Source organism: Plasmodium knowlesi (genome assembly GCF_000006355.2).
Source record: "Plasmodium knowlesi strain H genome assembly, chromosome: 11".
Taxonomy (NCBI): domain Eukaryota; phylum Apicomplexa; class Aconoidasida; order Haemosporida; family Plasmodiidae; genus Plasmodium; species Plasmodium knowlesi.
Window position 1 is genome coordinate 706,356 of NC_011912.2, and position 16,469 is coordinate 722,824.

Genomic DNA, 16,469 nt, shown 5'->3' on the forward strand with positions numbered 1-16,469 from the left:
GAATTACTCGATGGGTGAATCTCCATGACAAACCAATTGGCACGCTGCACCGTTTCACGACGTCACCTATTATGTCAGCCTCATTTGTTATGACAAGCAATCTGCCAATTTTTCTTTTTTTTTTTTTTTCCGTCGTGCTGCTTATACTGACATGCACACGAGCAAACAAGAATATATATCCGCAGACAGGCACTGTGAACCAACTTCGAAGCATTTGTATTTCCCCATTCTGTTTGTTTGTAGAAGGGAGCCCAAAAGAATGCACCACAGGACAAAAAGAGAGTGAAAAATACTGGTCTTTTTTTTTTTTTTTTTTTCTTTTTTTTTTCTTTTTTTTTGCATTTATAATTTTTTGGCTAGACTGAGAAGATACCACAATTTGACACCTCAATTTTATCATTATTTTTTTTTTTTTTTTTGTGACACATTAACTGGCCCGCTAGACTGCAAGGCGAGGAAACAGGACGGGGGATATCCCCCACCAGGAAGAGTGTTAAAACCATTTGCATATGCATCTGTTTATTGCTATTTGCATCTGCCTATGTGCCTGCCTATACACGCGCACAACCACTGTGCTAATCGTTGTGTGTCTTCCCCCTTTAGGAGGAGTATTTCTACATTTCACCCCACAAACCCAGAGAATGCGCAGCTCATTGTGAGAGAGTCTCCGAAATGCAGAATGGAAAAAAACGCAAAAAAAAAAAAAAAAAAAAAAAACACTAGGTATTTGTGCCCCCAGTACATATCCACCTACCACCGTGCAACACATCCTTTTTTTTTTTTTTAAGCTAACAATTTATTAAAGTGTAGATGGAGAACTATTCTGCTCCCAGTATAATTCGCTCGTTATGTGTCACCCCCATGAAGGGGGCCAACCTGTCCATCCAGAACTTCGCCTCAATGAATGACTGCTTCTCTTTGACGGGCATGGCAAGCTGTACGCATAAGTACAAAATGGAGAACCCGTCGAGAGGCATCGGAAATTCAAGAAAAAAAAAAAAAAAAAAAAAAAAACACACACACACACACACGACCAATGACAACGTGTGGATTGTTGCATTGTTCGCGGGTCATATATTTAACATCCGGATGAATAGATGCCCACATCCCTGTGAGAAATGGAATCGTTAGAATAACTTCTAATCAAATTGAGAGGGAAGTTAAATCTGCTGTTACTGCTATATTTGTTCCTCACCCCATCATAGTTGTAATTTTTTTTTTTCTCCCCCCACGAATGTTCCACATAGTTTGAGTTCGTGCGATTCTGCCCGACTCCTCTTAATTTCGCATGTTTCTGGCCCCTACATTTGTCTTTTTTTCTTGTTGTGGAGTAAATATCTCTGAGTGGTGGTATTCTGCTGGAGCATTCCGCATCGGTTAAGGTCAAAGTGTTTATTCGTTCCTTTAACGATTCGTTTTCCTTTACAAGCGCATCAATTTTTTTTTCTTTAATTTGATAGTTACTGAGGAGGAATTGGTGGTCGTCGTGGTCATTCTCGCCCGTCATGGTTCCTCTCCGTGTGGCATTCTTTTGTACCAGGAGATTTTCTCCTAAATCACCGTCAAATAAATTCATAACCGTCTTGTTGACTGATTCATTGCGGATGGTATGTTTCTTCTTGTTCATTTTTTCCTTCCCCAATGGGGGGAGGCTTCGGATGATGGTTGCATAGGCACTGCTTCCAGTGGCAGTGACAGTGCCGCTCCTGCGAATGGAATTTCCGCCCATGTTGTTGTCTTCAACGTTTAGCGCAACTAAAGCAGTTTGCAGAGAGTTTATTCTTCGCATATCAGGGCCCATTACTATATTCAAATCAGTTTCAGTATATGCCTTTCTTCGGGGGAGGGATTTCTTCGTGTCCAAACGATTGGTTAACTTATTAGCACAGGAATCATCGAATCTGAGTAGGAAGTTCATTGCGTCGGTCCTTTTCCGCTCATTTTCAATTTCCTGTAATTTCCTGTAACAGGCTTTGTAGAGTATATTTGTATTATTGTTTGAATGTTTTAATTTTTGTATCTCCTCCATTTTTTCTCCTAATTCTTTTTTATACTCTGCTATGATGCTTTCTAGTTGCTCTATTTGCTCTTTTCTCTTTTTATGTTCAAATGGGAAATTTGTTTTTGATCCCTTAGTGTAAGTAGGCATCCCTCTTGGAACGCACTTGTTCTCGCCACATTGTCCTACTTCGTCCTTGGTTCCCTTCTGGTTGCTCTCATCATTCTCTCCATTATCACTCTGTGCCTTCCCAGGAGGAGTGCTTTCCACGTGGGTGTTATCCCTATCTTGACAATTATATCTGTCGGGGTCTTCTGATTTCAATTTTAACACATCTGCCACTACGTTATTCCGATTGGGTACCTCTTCCCGTAGTTCCTCCGTGACAATGCCATCACACGGAGAATGCCCTCTATGGTTCGAGCAAGGCGTATTATCCCAAGGTTCTTCCTCTAAATCAGTGCTCTTGGATTTTTCCTCCACCACATTTTCATCTTTCCTATCGACTACATTTTCCCTTTCCCCATTTTGGGTGGCATTCCCAATGGGCCGATGATCCTTAGTCTCTCTGCCACCCCCTTCTGTGGCATCACCTCCGTTGAGCACGCTGGATAAACTTCCCTTCTCCCATTGCCTCGAATCGGCGTTCCCCATATAACTGCTTCTATCGCATGTGTTTTCACTTTCTAAGTGTTTTTCGCCGTCGGCGTCTTGGTCCCCATTTTCCACTTTGCCGACTTCTTTCAACGCGTGATATTCCAAGGAGGGCACCTGTGGACTACCTACCCCCCCATGCCCAGTGCCACATTCACTACCTCCATGTGCGACCCTTGTACCCTTCGCGAACCTGAGAAGCGCAGAATCTTCTATGAAGCTATACATTTGTCTAACCATATCCTCCAGGAAGGATATTTTCGCCCTTGTTGTAACCATTTCTCCAGATGAAATAAAATCATGCATACTTTTGGGGCAATCAATCCTATAGTTTACAAAAATTTTGGACTTCAAAACGTTAATTTCTTGTCTCTCAAATGGGAGGAGAGGATCTTGTACAAAAGCTTCTTTTGGATTCTTCTCCTTTCTACAATCCATGTGGTCATGTACTGGAATGAAAATGCCTCCTTCTACTCCAGAACATACTAGATGCTTAATGCTAATATGGGAACACCCAATTACTTTTTCATTCTTTAGATACGTAAAATTCAGAACCCCTCTTTCTTTGATATTAATTAACTTATTTTTCATTTTGTCTAGCACTTTTCCATTGTACATTCGGGTAGCACTTTGTACAACTACAGAAAAATTTTGTGGGTACTCCTTTATATAAACACACTGAAGTAGCTTCTCATTTGAGTACACCCTCACTTGGGTAATTGTCCTCATAAGAATAGGCTTATATATCTTAAAGTCGATTCTAAAATACATTTTAGTGGTAACAAGGGAGTTGAAGAACATCTTTTCATTCCTGCAGTCTTCTAGAAGATGAAGGTTTTTACTATGGGGTGGTAAATTTGTGGACATGCCTATGATTCGCTCCTCTTGTTTAGGCCTATTTATATGTATGTCTTCAATCATCATACATTCTGCGGTTGGTCTTTTTTCTGAGGAGTACTTTGATGAGCATGTATCTTTTGTATGTTCCCCATTTTTTCTCTCTACCGAATTGGTGATTCGTGTCTTGTTTGTGGGGCTGCCTTCTACATGGTGTGGTGATTCGAATACGCAGTTCCAGGTGGGCATTCCAGAAACTCTATCTTCTAAATTCGCCACTTTTACTTTTTCCTTTTCCTGATTTCTTTCGTTTAGAAGCATTTTTTGCGCCCCAAAGAATCGTCTCCCCTTTTGTTGGTAACCTGTGTACGTTGCTTTTCTCAGGTCAATTGCTCTAGCCATCGATTTGGAATTTCCAGTGGGATGAAAACCCCCCCTTATTTGTTCTTCCCCTATTTGTGTGTTTTTCTCTTCCATTTTGCTCCCCCTATGGGTATAGCCTCCACTTGCAATAAAACTAACAGATGCAACTTCAGAAGTGAAGTAAGAGCTGACAAGAGATTCTTTTTTTGTGCCCCCCCTGGAAGGAATCATCTGTAACACCCCCGCTAAGTTTTCCCTTCTGTGAGAATTTTTCTCTTTCATCCTTTTAGAGATGTTTGCCAATTGTCCTTTTCCATTTTTGTCTGACTTCATTTTATCGTCTAGAGGAAGTGTAGGCAATTTGTGTACGCACATAATTCCTTTTTCGACTGATAGCCTGCTGGAAAGGATGCTCTCGTTGACTTGTTCATGCAGAACACACCCCTTTAATCTTTCCTCCTTTTTGAACTTCCAATGATCAACGCTCGTTTGTTTCCTTCTGTACACTTGGCCACTAGGCGAATGAGTAGCGCCCCCTTTTTGGGTATACCTTTGTGCGGGTATATGCTCCAAAGGCTTACAACTTTCAGGAGTCCACTTTTCATTTTTAACGTTATCTGCTTTTTTGGCACTACCCATTTTTGCTAATTTGTGTATCTTTTTTTTTCTGGCTTGAAGGGTTAACAAGTTGCCACTGGAAGTTACTCCATCATTGGGTGAATGGACTGTTTTTTTCTTTTTTTTTTCTTTATCATTTGATGTTTTATCATTCAAAGCATTGTCATTTGGGTTGCTACTTACAACATTTTTGGAGAAACTATTGCATTCGTCTAAATTCTTGGCGCCTTCACTGTTTGTCAGTATTGAAAGCGCACCGTTTATAGAAGGTTCAACCTCATCGTGTGGTTTATCACTCACGCTGATTTCTACTCCATCTTGGTTTCTACCCCAATTGATGTTTCTCAATTCTCTGCTAAATAAAAATGCACCTTTCTTCTTCCTAAAACTGCTAGTATCATACCAGGAATTTTTTGAGACCCTCTCGAAGCATTCATTGGTGTTATTTTTGACATATGTCGGTACGTTAAAATATTTCGGTTTTATTTCGTACCTGCGTAACAGGTTCTTCCTCCAAAATGCGTTCGTGCACAGGTGTTCCTCGGGCGCGCTCAGCTGATTTTTTCTGTACAGCCCGTGCATGTTTCGTCCCACCCCGCGGTTTCCGCTACTTGATCTATCTTTACTTTGTCTGATTTCCCCCTCGTTCTTATTCGCACTCTTCGAAGTTTTAACAAAAACAAAAAGGAACTTCAAAATTGGGAATAGACAACCGATACGGGTGTACATGTACTATCTTGAAGGTTATAACTGGACAGAGTACCAATAGGGTCCCTACCTTTTTGCTAAATCTTAACAATGCTGCTAACAACATATGTGGGTTAACCATGAAGCGGGGTATATGCCTTCCCTATACAATGACGTGAACTTTTTTTTTTTTTTTTTTTTTTTTTTTTTTTCCAAAACTTGTTTTGTGAGGAGGTAGACCAAGTTGAAAAATTTAAAAATTACTCTTAGCAGCAAGTCTTTACAAAATGTGAGTTACACGTGGGCATCAAACAAGTGTCCACACGGGAGTCAACACATGCGCAGTTACGTAATAGTATGCACACAACTATGTTTTTTACGCGTACACACGCATAGTACATCCAGCAGGGATAAAAATACAGTACAAAATGGAAACCACAGAAGGACAAAAAAAAGAAAAAGGGTAACATTCGCGGGAATATATTCCCCGAATTTTTACAATAAAAAGTGTACACACGAAGATGACAAAATTTACTCTACATTGTTTTGGGAATGAGCCAAGTGAAACGAACATGTTATAGCTGCTAAGCAACGCAATATATATATATATTTTTAATCCTAAAAGTACGATCATCTTACTTTCTACGAAAGGGCCAAAATATTGCGGAGATTTATGTGCACATATCGTTCTGCTTAATTGGACAGAGTTAAAAATGTATATATATATACACAGGTTATTAACGTAAGAGCAACTTGTTTTGGATGTTCTCACGGGCATATGTGCACGCGCTCTTATGAAATAAATTGTCCCCTTTTGGGAAAGGCCTACGTGCAGATAGGACACGCACATTGCGATATTGCAACTGTGCGTACAGCACGCGCGAAAAAAGGTTAGCCTACACGATTAGTTCTTTTTTTAAAAAATTGCAAAAGTGTAGACATTACATCGTTCTTTTTTTTCTTCATCACTGGGGAATGCAATTTCGCGCGTAAATTATTTCTGCGCTCTTCTGCGCAGCGCGAAAAGGCGGCCATACGGAATGCTCAAATAGTACAAAAAAAACAACAAAAAAAGGTATATTAAAATGAAAAACAAAAAAAAAAAAAAGGCTTTCCCGCGCTGCAGTTTGAAGAATAGTGTTTTTGTGGGCCCCCTTTACCCACCCCCAACGGGTGTCATTTTTTCTTTTTTTTCTTTTTATTTTTGTCCTGGCTATTGCTGTCGGTTCCCTTCCCCGTTTCATCCGTTGAGCGCTTATCCCCGGTGTGATAAATTTTCATGCTTGTTAAAAACAAATCCCGTAAACCGCATTCGGTGCATATATTAGACAGGGTGCTCATCCCTTTTGGATCGAGCTCGTACATGGTTCTTGGAAGAACCCGTGCATCATCCAAGTCCTCATACTCCTTTAAAATAATATCCTCCATGCCCCTACAGTCGAAATGCTTCCATCTCAGTTTATTCAAACTGTTAATATAAAAATCGACCTCTTCCTTGGGACCCTCACATATTATTATACCGGGGTAGCCTATTTTTGAGTACCCCCCAATTTTTAAATCTTTCGCCCATTTAATTATGTAGGTTCTTTTTACTAAACTAAGAATATGGTGCGAGTAGCACAGCCGTCTGGCTAACACCCTTCTGTGGTGGGAATAGGTCATTCCGCTGCAATATAGAAATGGCACGTGGTCTTTGATAAGTTGGTCTTCGGATGGGTCAAATGCTCCCTCCTCAACGTATTCTTCCCTTTCTTCTGATGATAAATAACTGTGATCCACGGAAGTCTTCTTGCTATTTTGTATATTTTCCACCAACTCGTTAATTCGGTAAATGATACTTAAAATGCTGTTTTCATGAGCTATATAATTTGGCATATCTTTGTACACTTCCTGGTTCAAATAATTGTTCATGTCTGGAGTGAAATTTTTTACATTTATATCAATGAGTAAAAAGGATTTTAAAGGATAATCCTTGGGTAACTCGAAAGTTAAATTTATCACATTGTCACTGATATTTTCATCATTCAATTGCATGTGTATTATTGTGTCCCTCTTTTCGTCATTTTCATTTTGAATGACTAGCTCTCTGTCCCGCACATAAATCAGTTTTAACGCTTCCAGTTCTTTTCTTTGCAACTCTTCACACTGAATTAATACTTTATCTATTTCACCTCTTCGTTTAATGTCATGTGGTTCACAATTTTCCCTTCCTTCAACCTTTTTAATATGCTCTTCTCCTGATTTGTTTATATTTTCCTTCTTATCCAGTCCCTTACAATGGCTACCTACTTCCCGGTGTTTACTCTTTCGTGGGTTTCCGTCATCCACTGCTTGGGTAGGATTTTTTTTGCCGTTATGCAACATAGTATCAAAGAGGGGACCAAACGTTTCAAGCGCAAAAGGGAATACACTAATAGATGGATTACCCCTTTCCTTCTGGCATGTTCTGCAATCGATATGTCATTGTGAATAATTACTTCTCTATCGCAATTGCGCAGAAAAAAAAAAAAAAAGAAAAAAAAAAAACTAGATTGCTTGAACGGTTCAGAATTTTTCCTATATCACGACTTTTTTTTTTTTTTTTTTTTTTTTTTCTTCATGGGACAATTTTGGGCCAATTAGAAAAATCTCCTTTGACCCACGTGTGCACCTCCCAAGGCAGACTATTATGCATAGACGTTACAAGGGAAAAGTAAAAATGGTAAATTGCCCCCTCCGTAACGATAGCTTTGCAGGGTATTCTGGACTGCTTGATGGTGTGACAATGTTTATCTCTCCCTCGACAAGCAGTTAAGAAGGCAAAAAATAATCATGCTTATAAAAACGAAGTAGGGAGAAAAGCAAATATACACTGCACATACGATACGTATGAAAACCTGTTCGATGTTAAAAGTAGTTTTTTACTTTAATTTGTTCAAATGCGGTAAATGCAAGATATGTCAGCTCATTTTCGTAATTCCCCTTAGAACCATGATTATAACTCCCACTTTTTTCACAAAATTCCTTAACTCATTATGCGTACGGACATTATGCGTACGGAAGAATGATTACCAAATTGGGAACCCCCCCTCCCCTTCCCTTTATACAAGAAAAAGGGGCAACTAATTCAACCAAAAAAAAAAGACATTTGACATTTATTCCTTATACGCAGATTGAGTACGCAGCTGCCGTAACATATATATATATATATATGGTAGCATTTACAACATACTATTTGAAGACTATTTTACACCAACCTCTACTCCCTGGAGACCAACATTTTTACAATTAAAGGATTTATGACAGTCGTTAACATTTGTTATTTTTTCCCTTTTTTAAGAGGCCTTCTTTTCGGCTTATACAGATGTATTACGTTTTGAAAAAAAAAAAAAAAAAAAAAAAATAAATAAATAAAAAGACTAAAAAAAAAATAATAAGGCACAGTGATATGCCTCGTTAAATAAAGTTAATGACACACACAAAAAAAAAAAATATATCTCACATGGGTTGGCGGCGGAGAGATTGGAAAAAGTCGAAAACAAGTCATCACTGCTTCGACTCTTTTTTTGGCTTTGGAACAACGGGAAGTGACATATTCTGCGGGAAAAAAAGAAGAAGCCATATGGTACCACATGAGCAAAGAAAGAGAAATGTGCAGTTAGAAAGGAACAAAAAAAATGGATTCTAATGCATCTCTAAATGGACCTACCTGCAGACAGCGATATCTTATTTTGGCGACTGGTTCATTCTCTACAATGGCGAAATAAGCTAATCTGAGAGGAAATTAAAGAAAAATGGCATTAATAAGTATTTTCATCTTTCGACACAGAATAGGTGGGCAAACTGTGCAGTTCGGAGCCCTCATTACGTGTGGACCACATGCGTAACCCATTTGATTGTCTCTCTCTTAAAGTACCTCGAATAATGTCCTACGTGCGATGCCAATGTATCTCTGTGGATGTTTGTTAACCATTCCCTACAGTTAAAAAAAAAATAAATAAATAAATAACGTAGCACATGTGTATAATTTTAGCTTTTCCCAATACAGCGCGTGAGGGGTGCCTCTTTGTGTGTCATTCCTCCGTCCAAGTGTGCTGCGTCCGTTTGCACAGTTGCTCGTCAACATACCATCTAGTAGTGTCGGAGTGTCCAGAGCCCTGATACTTGCTCTGCAAATGTTCCAACTGCGCGTGGATATTAAACCGGTCAAATGCAGACATTTTGCTATACTCCCCGTAGAGCTTAGGTCTTCTAAATTGGGGGGCAAAGAATTAGCTGTTGTTTCGGCTCTTAGACTGGAGTGTGAATTTCAATATTATATGATGGAAATATATTACGGAGAAGATGGTGGTTGTTTCTCTTCTACGTTACGCATGTACAAATGTAACAACTCTCTAATTGTTTTCCGTCCGTTTAGGTTAATTCAGAAAAAGGTATAGCTTTGTCGAAATAATGTTCGAATGGAAAATGCCCTTTTGTGAAAAATTTGCAGAAAAGGCAAACCCTCCTTCGTTTTTTTTTTTTTTTTTTCAACGAGCATATAACAATAATCCTCAATTTTTGATTAAAAAAAAAAAAAAGGAATATATTGACCATATGGTGTACCTTTCCTTTTTCGTGATTTCCCGAATTGACAAAATGTCACATTCTTAAGAATGCATCGATTACGTATGCTTGCGAATACGGCTGCAAAATATACCTCTTGAGACTGCTGCCTTTTTAAGAGAGCGTCCTTTAAAACTTTACGCATCCACATATAATTGCCAAAAATGAATGAAAATAGTAACGCGAAAAAACGCTCATTGAGGGCGTTTTTCCAAAGGTGTTTTTTTGAAAAAATAAAATAAAAAATTACGAATAAAGAAACGACAAAGGAAAACCATATAATAAATTAGTACCCAATAGAGCAGCCTTACATATATAATTTTTTCCTCTTTTTTCCATTTCACCTGTGCCGTAAAATTGGAGTTTCACACCCCGCTGCTATATTGCATACGAATGGGCAACCGTATCCCGCCATATTTTTCCCTGCGGGGTAAGGCAACACTATCCCATCTTTTTAAATTAACAGAAATGTGAAAGAAATAAATTCGTTTTTTCTGACGAACATGAAGAACACAATAATAATATCACTGTGCCTTTTTCCGTAAACAGCATTTGTAGAAGTTTTGTTTTCCCCCTTTTCTCTATAACCTTTTTGTATGACATACGGAAGGGGAGATGACTGTCCCACACAACCGATATGTGCGTACCGACATGCGGCTATAAAGTTGAACACTCAAAAGAAGCAACGCGGCTTTTTCTCCTTTTTGTCTTTTCACCATTTCGGGGAAGATGAGCTACCTTCCAGTTTAAAAAAAAAAAATATATGACATTAGAGGCACAGTGCGAATGTGCAGATTAATCCAATTATGTTTATTTTTTCAATCATCCTACGGTTTTATATCATTAACCGGTTTTACTTTAAAAAAAAAAAAAAATCCCTAAATGGGTCGGAAGATAGAACCGCAATAAACACACCTGTGTAGGAAATTCGCAGATGAATAATGGCGAGAGGAGGTATATTTCTTTCTGGCAGCTTTATCTTTGCCTTCCACTAAAGCAAGATTGCCGTCCGCGAAGCAACGTACGATGAAGGGGCATAAAAGCGCACAATTGGATATGCACACGAGAAGGAAATTCACCCTCTGATTTCCATTTTGATCAGTCCCTTCTTTTCTATGGTTTAAAAAATATGTAGCAATTTCTTCATTAAAATTAAATTGTAGAAACAATTAGGTAAGTCACCATCCATATGAGGAAATTCATAAGTGATTGTTTCATCGCACACCCTACGTTCGCCATGTGGCATGATATACCAGCAACGATGATAAGAATGGCAGTGTACTCTTTAAAATTATTTCATTAAGGTTTAGTAAAAACGGTCTGACATTATTTTTCCGCAACGAATGGCAAAAGGGAGTATCAGTTCCATGAACGTTCTCTCTTTTTCTTTTTTCATACATTGCGCTAGCCACGATGATGTTTCCAGTTTGACAGCATCGATGCACGTGTGTGCGTGGTTGTATTATCATATAGTTGTGCGTGTGAAAGATTGTCATAAAATGGACATACATAATAAAATAAAGGTAGTACACGTATATATATGCGCTTAACTATATTATGGGATAAAATATGAAAAAATAAAAATAAAAAGAAAGGTAAACACTACCACACAATTTAAATCTGCCTCAAGTGGACAATTAAAAAAGAGGAAAGAAAATTGTTCCTGACCGTGAACAAAGGCGCAACAAAACAGAAAGCGTGAGATTATTGTAATAAAGGGGATGCTCATTTTATTTAATAATTTACCTATCAGTGGACTTAGCAAATGTTGCAGGTTTTGGCATACAAAAAAACAGAGTCTTGCTAAAAAGAGTTCAGCAGAAAGGGGTTCTATGTCGCGACGAAGAAGGGATACTTCTTATTCCTTATATTTCCCCATTGGATTAAGAGAACGTAAAAAAAAAGAAAAGTGCCATTTTTTTGCCCATGGACGTAGCATCGGTACAATATAGCTCGTAAGTACATATATACATATTAAACGGGATATATCCTTGTTTATACGCGCATACATGTACGTATGGAATGGATGAATACGAATTATGCGTATGTATTTGCGTATGACGTAACATACAATCGAGTGAATAATATTTTTGCTAGTCCTACAATTAAATCTTATAAAATTCCTTCCCTATTCTGGCTACCGCGAAAGTCCCTCATCATAAGTATGTATGTATTATGCGTTATGGGTATTTATTTGCATGTACGTATACTTACTGGCTGTTCATCCGTAAGAAGGCCTTTTTTTTTTTTTTTTTTAAGCGCGCTTACAAATTCACCCAATGGACGATGACGCCATTTTGTAGCTTGTGAGCATATGTTTTTAATACATAAAATAATATGTCGTATAAAAATATATATATGTAATGATATGTAGCAGTACCCCCCCCCCCTCTTTTTTAATCTTCCTTTTGTACGTTACAAAATTGGTATATAAAAAATGGTACCACTTATTTGCCCCCCCCCATAATGCATTCAAATTTTCGCAGTTCGTATGGCACAATATTTTTTTTTTTTTTTTCAAAATCCTCCGACAAATTATGACGCAAAATGTTTGTATATTTATATGCTTTTTTTTTTTTTTTTTTTTTTTTTCAGCATTCTGTTATTTTTCCATTTCCATTTGGCCTTTCAATAATCCCCCCCTTTTTCTGTTCAACGAAGTAGCCGCTTTTTAGCTCACTCTGTTTCATTTGTCATTTTTTCGTCGCACGCGTAAATTGCCACGGGGATATTTTACATGTATTATATTATGTGGTATATTATGGTACGTACGTGCTATAATATATGTTTACCATTTATGTACTTTTTTATGCGTATGCAAATCCATATGACATACGTGTATATATTTTAGCCAGCCAAATTCCCCTGCACTCAACTCATCCTTCTTTCCGTTTTAATATTTTTTATTTTATGTATTATTTTTCAAATCAGCATAAATATAATAAGCAGCGCAGAGTACGTACCAACATAATTATATAAATACGAAAAACAAGTATAGCATTAATTTAACACTGTGTTATATATCTTATCATTCACTGTGCCATCCAGCGGGGGACCAATGGTCGTACCGCGATTATATATTATCATCACAATATTTTTTTTTCACTCCTGGATTTTTTTCATTTCATAATAAAGGAAAAAAAAAAAAACCTCAACAAAAAATAAAAAAAAAAAAAAAAAAAAAAAAAAGTTCATTTTCGATTAAAGGGCCCAAAAAGTATATGGCGAACTGAAGAATTTTTTTTTTTTTTTGAAAAAAGGAAAGATTTATGTTTTGAAAAAAGAATTGTTTTTTTTTGTTTGTTTTTTTTTTTTTTTAAATACCAGATAAAAATTCTTCGCGTTATGTACGAGAAATCCTTTTAACAACTTTCTTCGACTTGGCTGACGTTGTACGTGCCAACGAAGCGAATTTACAAAATTGTATGCTGTATGTATTATCCTGTCGTAACGCAATGAATGACTGAATGAATGTGTATGCGCCCAGAACAAAGATATAACACCATCACTAAAGAAGAGTGATACACTTTACACAGCTTAAGAGAAGTTTTTAAACCGCCTTAACACGTAACCGTTATTGATAGGAAAACTTAAAAAGGAAAAAAAAAACAATACCAGGTACGCCATGCGTACATACGAATATATATATGTGGCCCACCACAGAAGCGCGAACCATTTTTTTTTCTTGTTCTCGTAAAATTTCGAAAATTGCAATTCCTTTTAATATTTTGCTAGAGAACGCGAAGAAGTGTCGTGTGCGTAGTGTACATATTTCAGTGTGCATTTGACCTACCTTCCCCCAACACACGCGGACCCCAGAGGTACATATAGTACCACTTTTGTTTTTATGTTTCTTTATTTTACCTCCCTGCTTACATACTGCTGTGTACTAAAATATACTGGTAATGTGCACATCGCGCACAGGCACATATGGACACATACACGTACAAACGTGTGTGCACACATAGTTACATACGTGTATATATATGCATATACAAGTGCACCTGCCCGTGGGACTTCAATTACGAATGCTTCTCCACCACACGTCCAACCCACTCACTGGTCTAAAAATAAAAAGATAACCATATAAAGAAATAAAAAAAAGCGATATAAAAACCGGTTGGTATTCATAAGCAGAACAGCACATGCGCTTAGCAATCAAATAAGCAAAAACATTAAGATATTAACGATTTAAAGGGGTTGGGAAAAAAATATATTGTTGGCGAAAGAAAGAGGTAGGAAAATAAGGTTATATGAAAAAAATAGACCATATCTACCTTATTGGAAAAATACCCGCATGTGCAATAGGGGCATACATGTCCAACTGTGATTCACTATATGTGTATGACTATGCCTGTATGAGAGTTAACGTGTTGCCCATGTAAGTGCTTACATAATACGTATGCTTCCAATCCGTTGTAATTAATTTTTTTTTTTTTTTTTACAAAACGGTCCGCGATTCATTTGCACAGAGCGCACTTCATTCTGGAGAAAACTGTAATGCCTTAATTGTGGATGGGAGTGGAGAGCATGTCTTTTTGCCTTTACACGCATGTTATAAGTACATATAAAAAAGTAAATGCATAATGCGAGGTGTTTATGCGTAGTTGAAAGTTTATCCAATTGTGCATACATATATATATATATGCCAAATCGTTTATGTGTATACGTGTATGCCTATACTTTTCGTGCCTGGTACGCCAGGAAAAATGAAAAAAATATGAATATGTACATATCCAATGGTGGACTAATTACCCACGCATAGGTGTACAACATACATGTCCCAAAAAGAAGGTAAACGCGTCATAAGAAAAAAAGAAAAAATAAAATAAAATAATAATTGCTAGGTGTAGAACGAATAAAATAAAGATGTTAACGCAAAATTAAATTTTGATTTATTTTTCATCGTAAAGTTATGCTTTGCAACATCGAATTCGTTTCTGTTGCGTATTTAAAGATATGCATCGGACAATTCGTGCGCGCGTGTTTGTATGTTGGATGTTTATATTTCCATATGTTATGTTGTACATTTTTATGTGCGTTGAGCGATTACAATTTTTACCTGCTCACATGCCTCATTTACATGTATATTCTTTTTCAACAGTGCGCTGACCCCCCTCATTTATGTCAAATCCATTGCACTCACTCGTACAACTTAGCATTAAACAGGGCGTTACATATTTTTATGTGCGTAGAACGTGTGATCCACAGATAATACATTTAACGTGCATCCGCATTTGTGTAATTGCCTATCGTTTATCCTAACCCTTGTGCTAATCCCCCTTTGTGTTGTTGTGGCGTTATGAAGTTTTATTTTTATTCTCAAAAGGAGACAAAAGTGTCGACATGAACTCCGTATTAGTATCACACAACTACGTGCTCCACGTTACATGTATGCCAAGAAAATGATATAAATAAGTGTGTGTTTCATTTAGTCCAGTTCTGCAAAAGTGCAGGTAAAGAAAAAGCGAATTGTAAGAAAAAATATTTAATTCGATATAATTTAATTTGACATATTTTAATTTAATTTATTTGTTTAATTTATTTTTATTTTATTTTTTCCCCTTACTCGCACGAAGCATGGTTGTAAAGGACACTTACTCAAATAAACCACCAGGGGGTGGTGGATAATCACAGAAAAAAAAAAAAAAAAAAACGAATTCGTAAGAATGTGTATATATCTATATATGCACACATATTTGTATGCGTTTTTTTTTTTTTTTTTTTTTTTCTTTTTTCCCTTTTTTTGGTGTAGCATGTGGAAGGTATAGCATTTTATATACGCACAAAGGGAAGTTAAATATTTTTATATTTTTTCCCAAACAGTTGTACAGTTATTCCTTTACGTGCCTATACAAGTGTAAAGAGAGAAATGTCGCAGAGACTCTCATGCTGTGTCCCGTTGAGCCATGTGTGTAATGAATACGTGGATGCATCCTCTGCCACTTTTGCTTTTACCAATTTTTGTGTGCATATTTGGGCGTACATATCTGCATACCACATTTTTTTTTTTTTTTTTTTTGCTAATTCGTTCTTACTCCCGCACGGCATGTTTTGTATGATACGCTCGAAGGCATCTGCGTGTACACACGTGGAGAATTTGTATACGTATGGATGCGCTGTACCTCTGCAGACTGTATCTACTTTTTTTTAAATTATGTCAGCTCCTACGCAGAGGTAGAGTGAGTATCTTCAACAGTGTAAATGTAATTGTCCGTTTAGCATTTATTGTGCCTTGCGGACACCTACATATTTGCACCTATGTATCCACCATTTATTTATCTTTCAGAAAAATTACACCAAGCAATGTGATTTTTTTTTTCTCACATTCCCCTCTTATTTTATATTTTATTTTATTATTTTTTTTTGTTTCATTTCCCCCCGTTCTTTTCTAAGCGTAATTATCTATTTGAACGCACAGAAAAAAAAGAGAGGGGTGTTAATCTGGCAGAGATTCGTTCTTGCCAAGTGCATTGCTAAACAGAGCTGTAGATGCAGTGGTGAGTATATGCACACACGTGTATTCCTTCCCATGCACACTGCTCACAACGCAATAATCCCAAGGGATACGCGAAAAAGGGGCAGTGTCCACGAATATCCAATTTTTAAGGAAATAGAAAAAGAATAAGACTTCGCGAGTTGGATATAGCGAAGGCAGCAGCATTACGCAACGGATAAAAAAAAAAAAAAAATATAATAATAATAATAAAATAAAGCACAATTTTTT

The 16,469-nt window shown here is 37.2% G+C and overlaps 3 protein-coding genes across 3 annotated transcripts; all 3 read right to left on the reverse strand.

The window, feature by feature from the left end:
• Positions 1–1,078: 1,078 nt before the first annotated feature.
• Positions 1,079–5,053, reverse strand: PKNH_1115500 (conserved Plasmodium protein, unknown function; the record flags this gene model as incomplete). The annotated part of the gene is made up of 1 exon (XM_002261296.1): positions 1,079–5,053. One exon carries the CDS (start codon positions 5,051–5,053, stop codon positions 1,079–1,081), a length of 3,975 nt encoding a protein of 1,324 aa, XP_002261332.1.
• A 1,281-nt stretch (positions 5,054–6,334) lies between these two features.
• Positions 6,335–7,522, reverse strand: PKNH_1115600 (RWD domain-containing protein, putative; the record flags this gene model as incomplete). Its single annotated transcript, XM_002261297.1, has 1 exon — positions 6,335–7,522. One exon carries the CDS (start codon positions 7,520–7,522, stop codon positions 6,335–6,337), a length of 1,188 nt encoding a protein of 395 aa, XP_002261333.1.
• A 1,161-nt stretch (positions 7,523–8,683) lies between these two features.
• PKNH_1115700 (splicing factor 3B subunit 5, putative) lies at positions 8,684–9,357 on the reverse strand (the record flags this gene model as incomplete). Its single annotated transcript, XM_002261298.1, has 4 exons — positions 8,684–8,734; positions 8,847–8,910; positions 9,054–9,113; positions 9,266–9,357. 4 exons carry the CDS (start codon positions 9,355–9,357, stop codon positions 8,684–8,686), a joined length of 267 nt encoding a protein of 88 aa, XP_002261334.1.
• Positions 9,358–16,469: the final 7,112 nt, after the last annotated feature.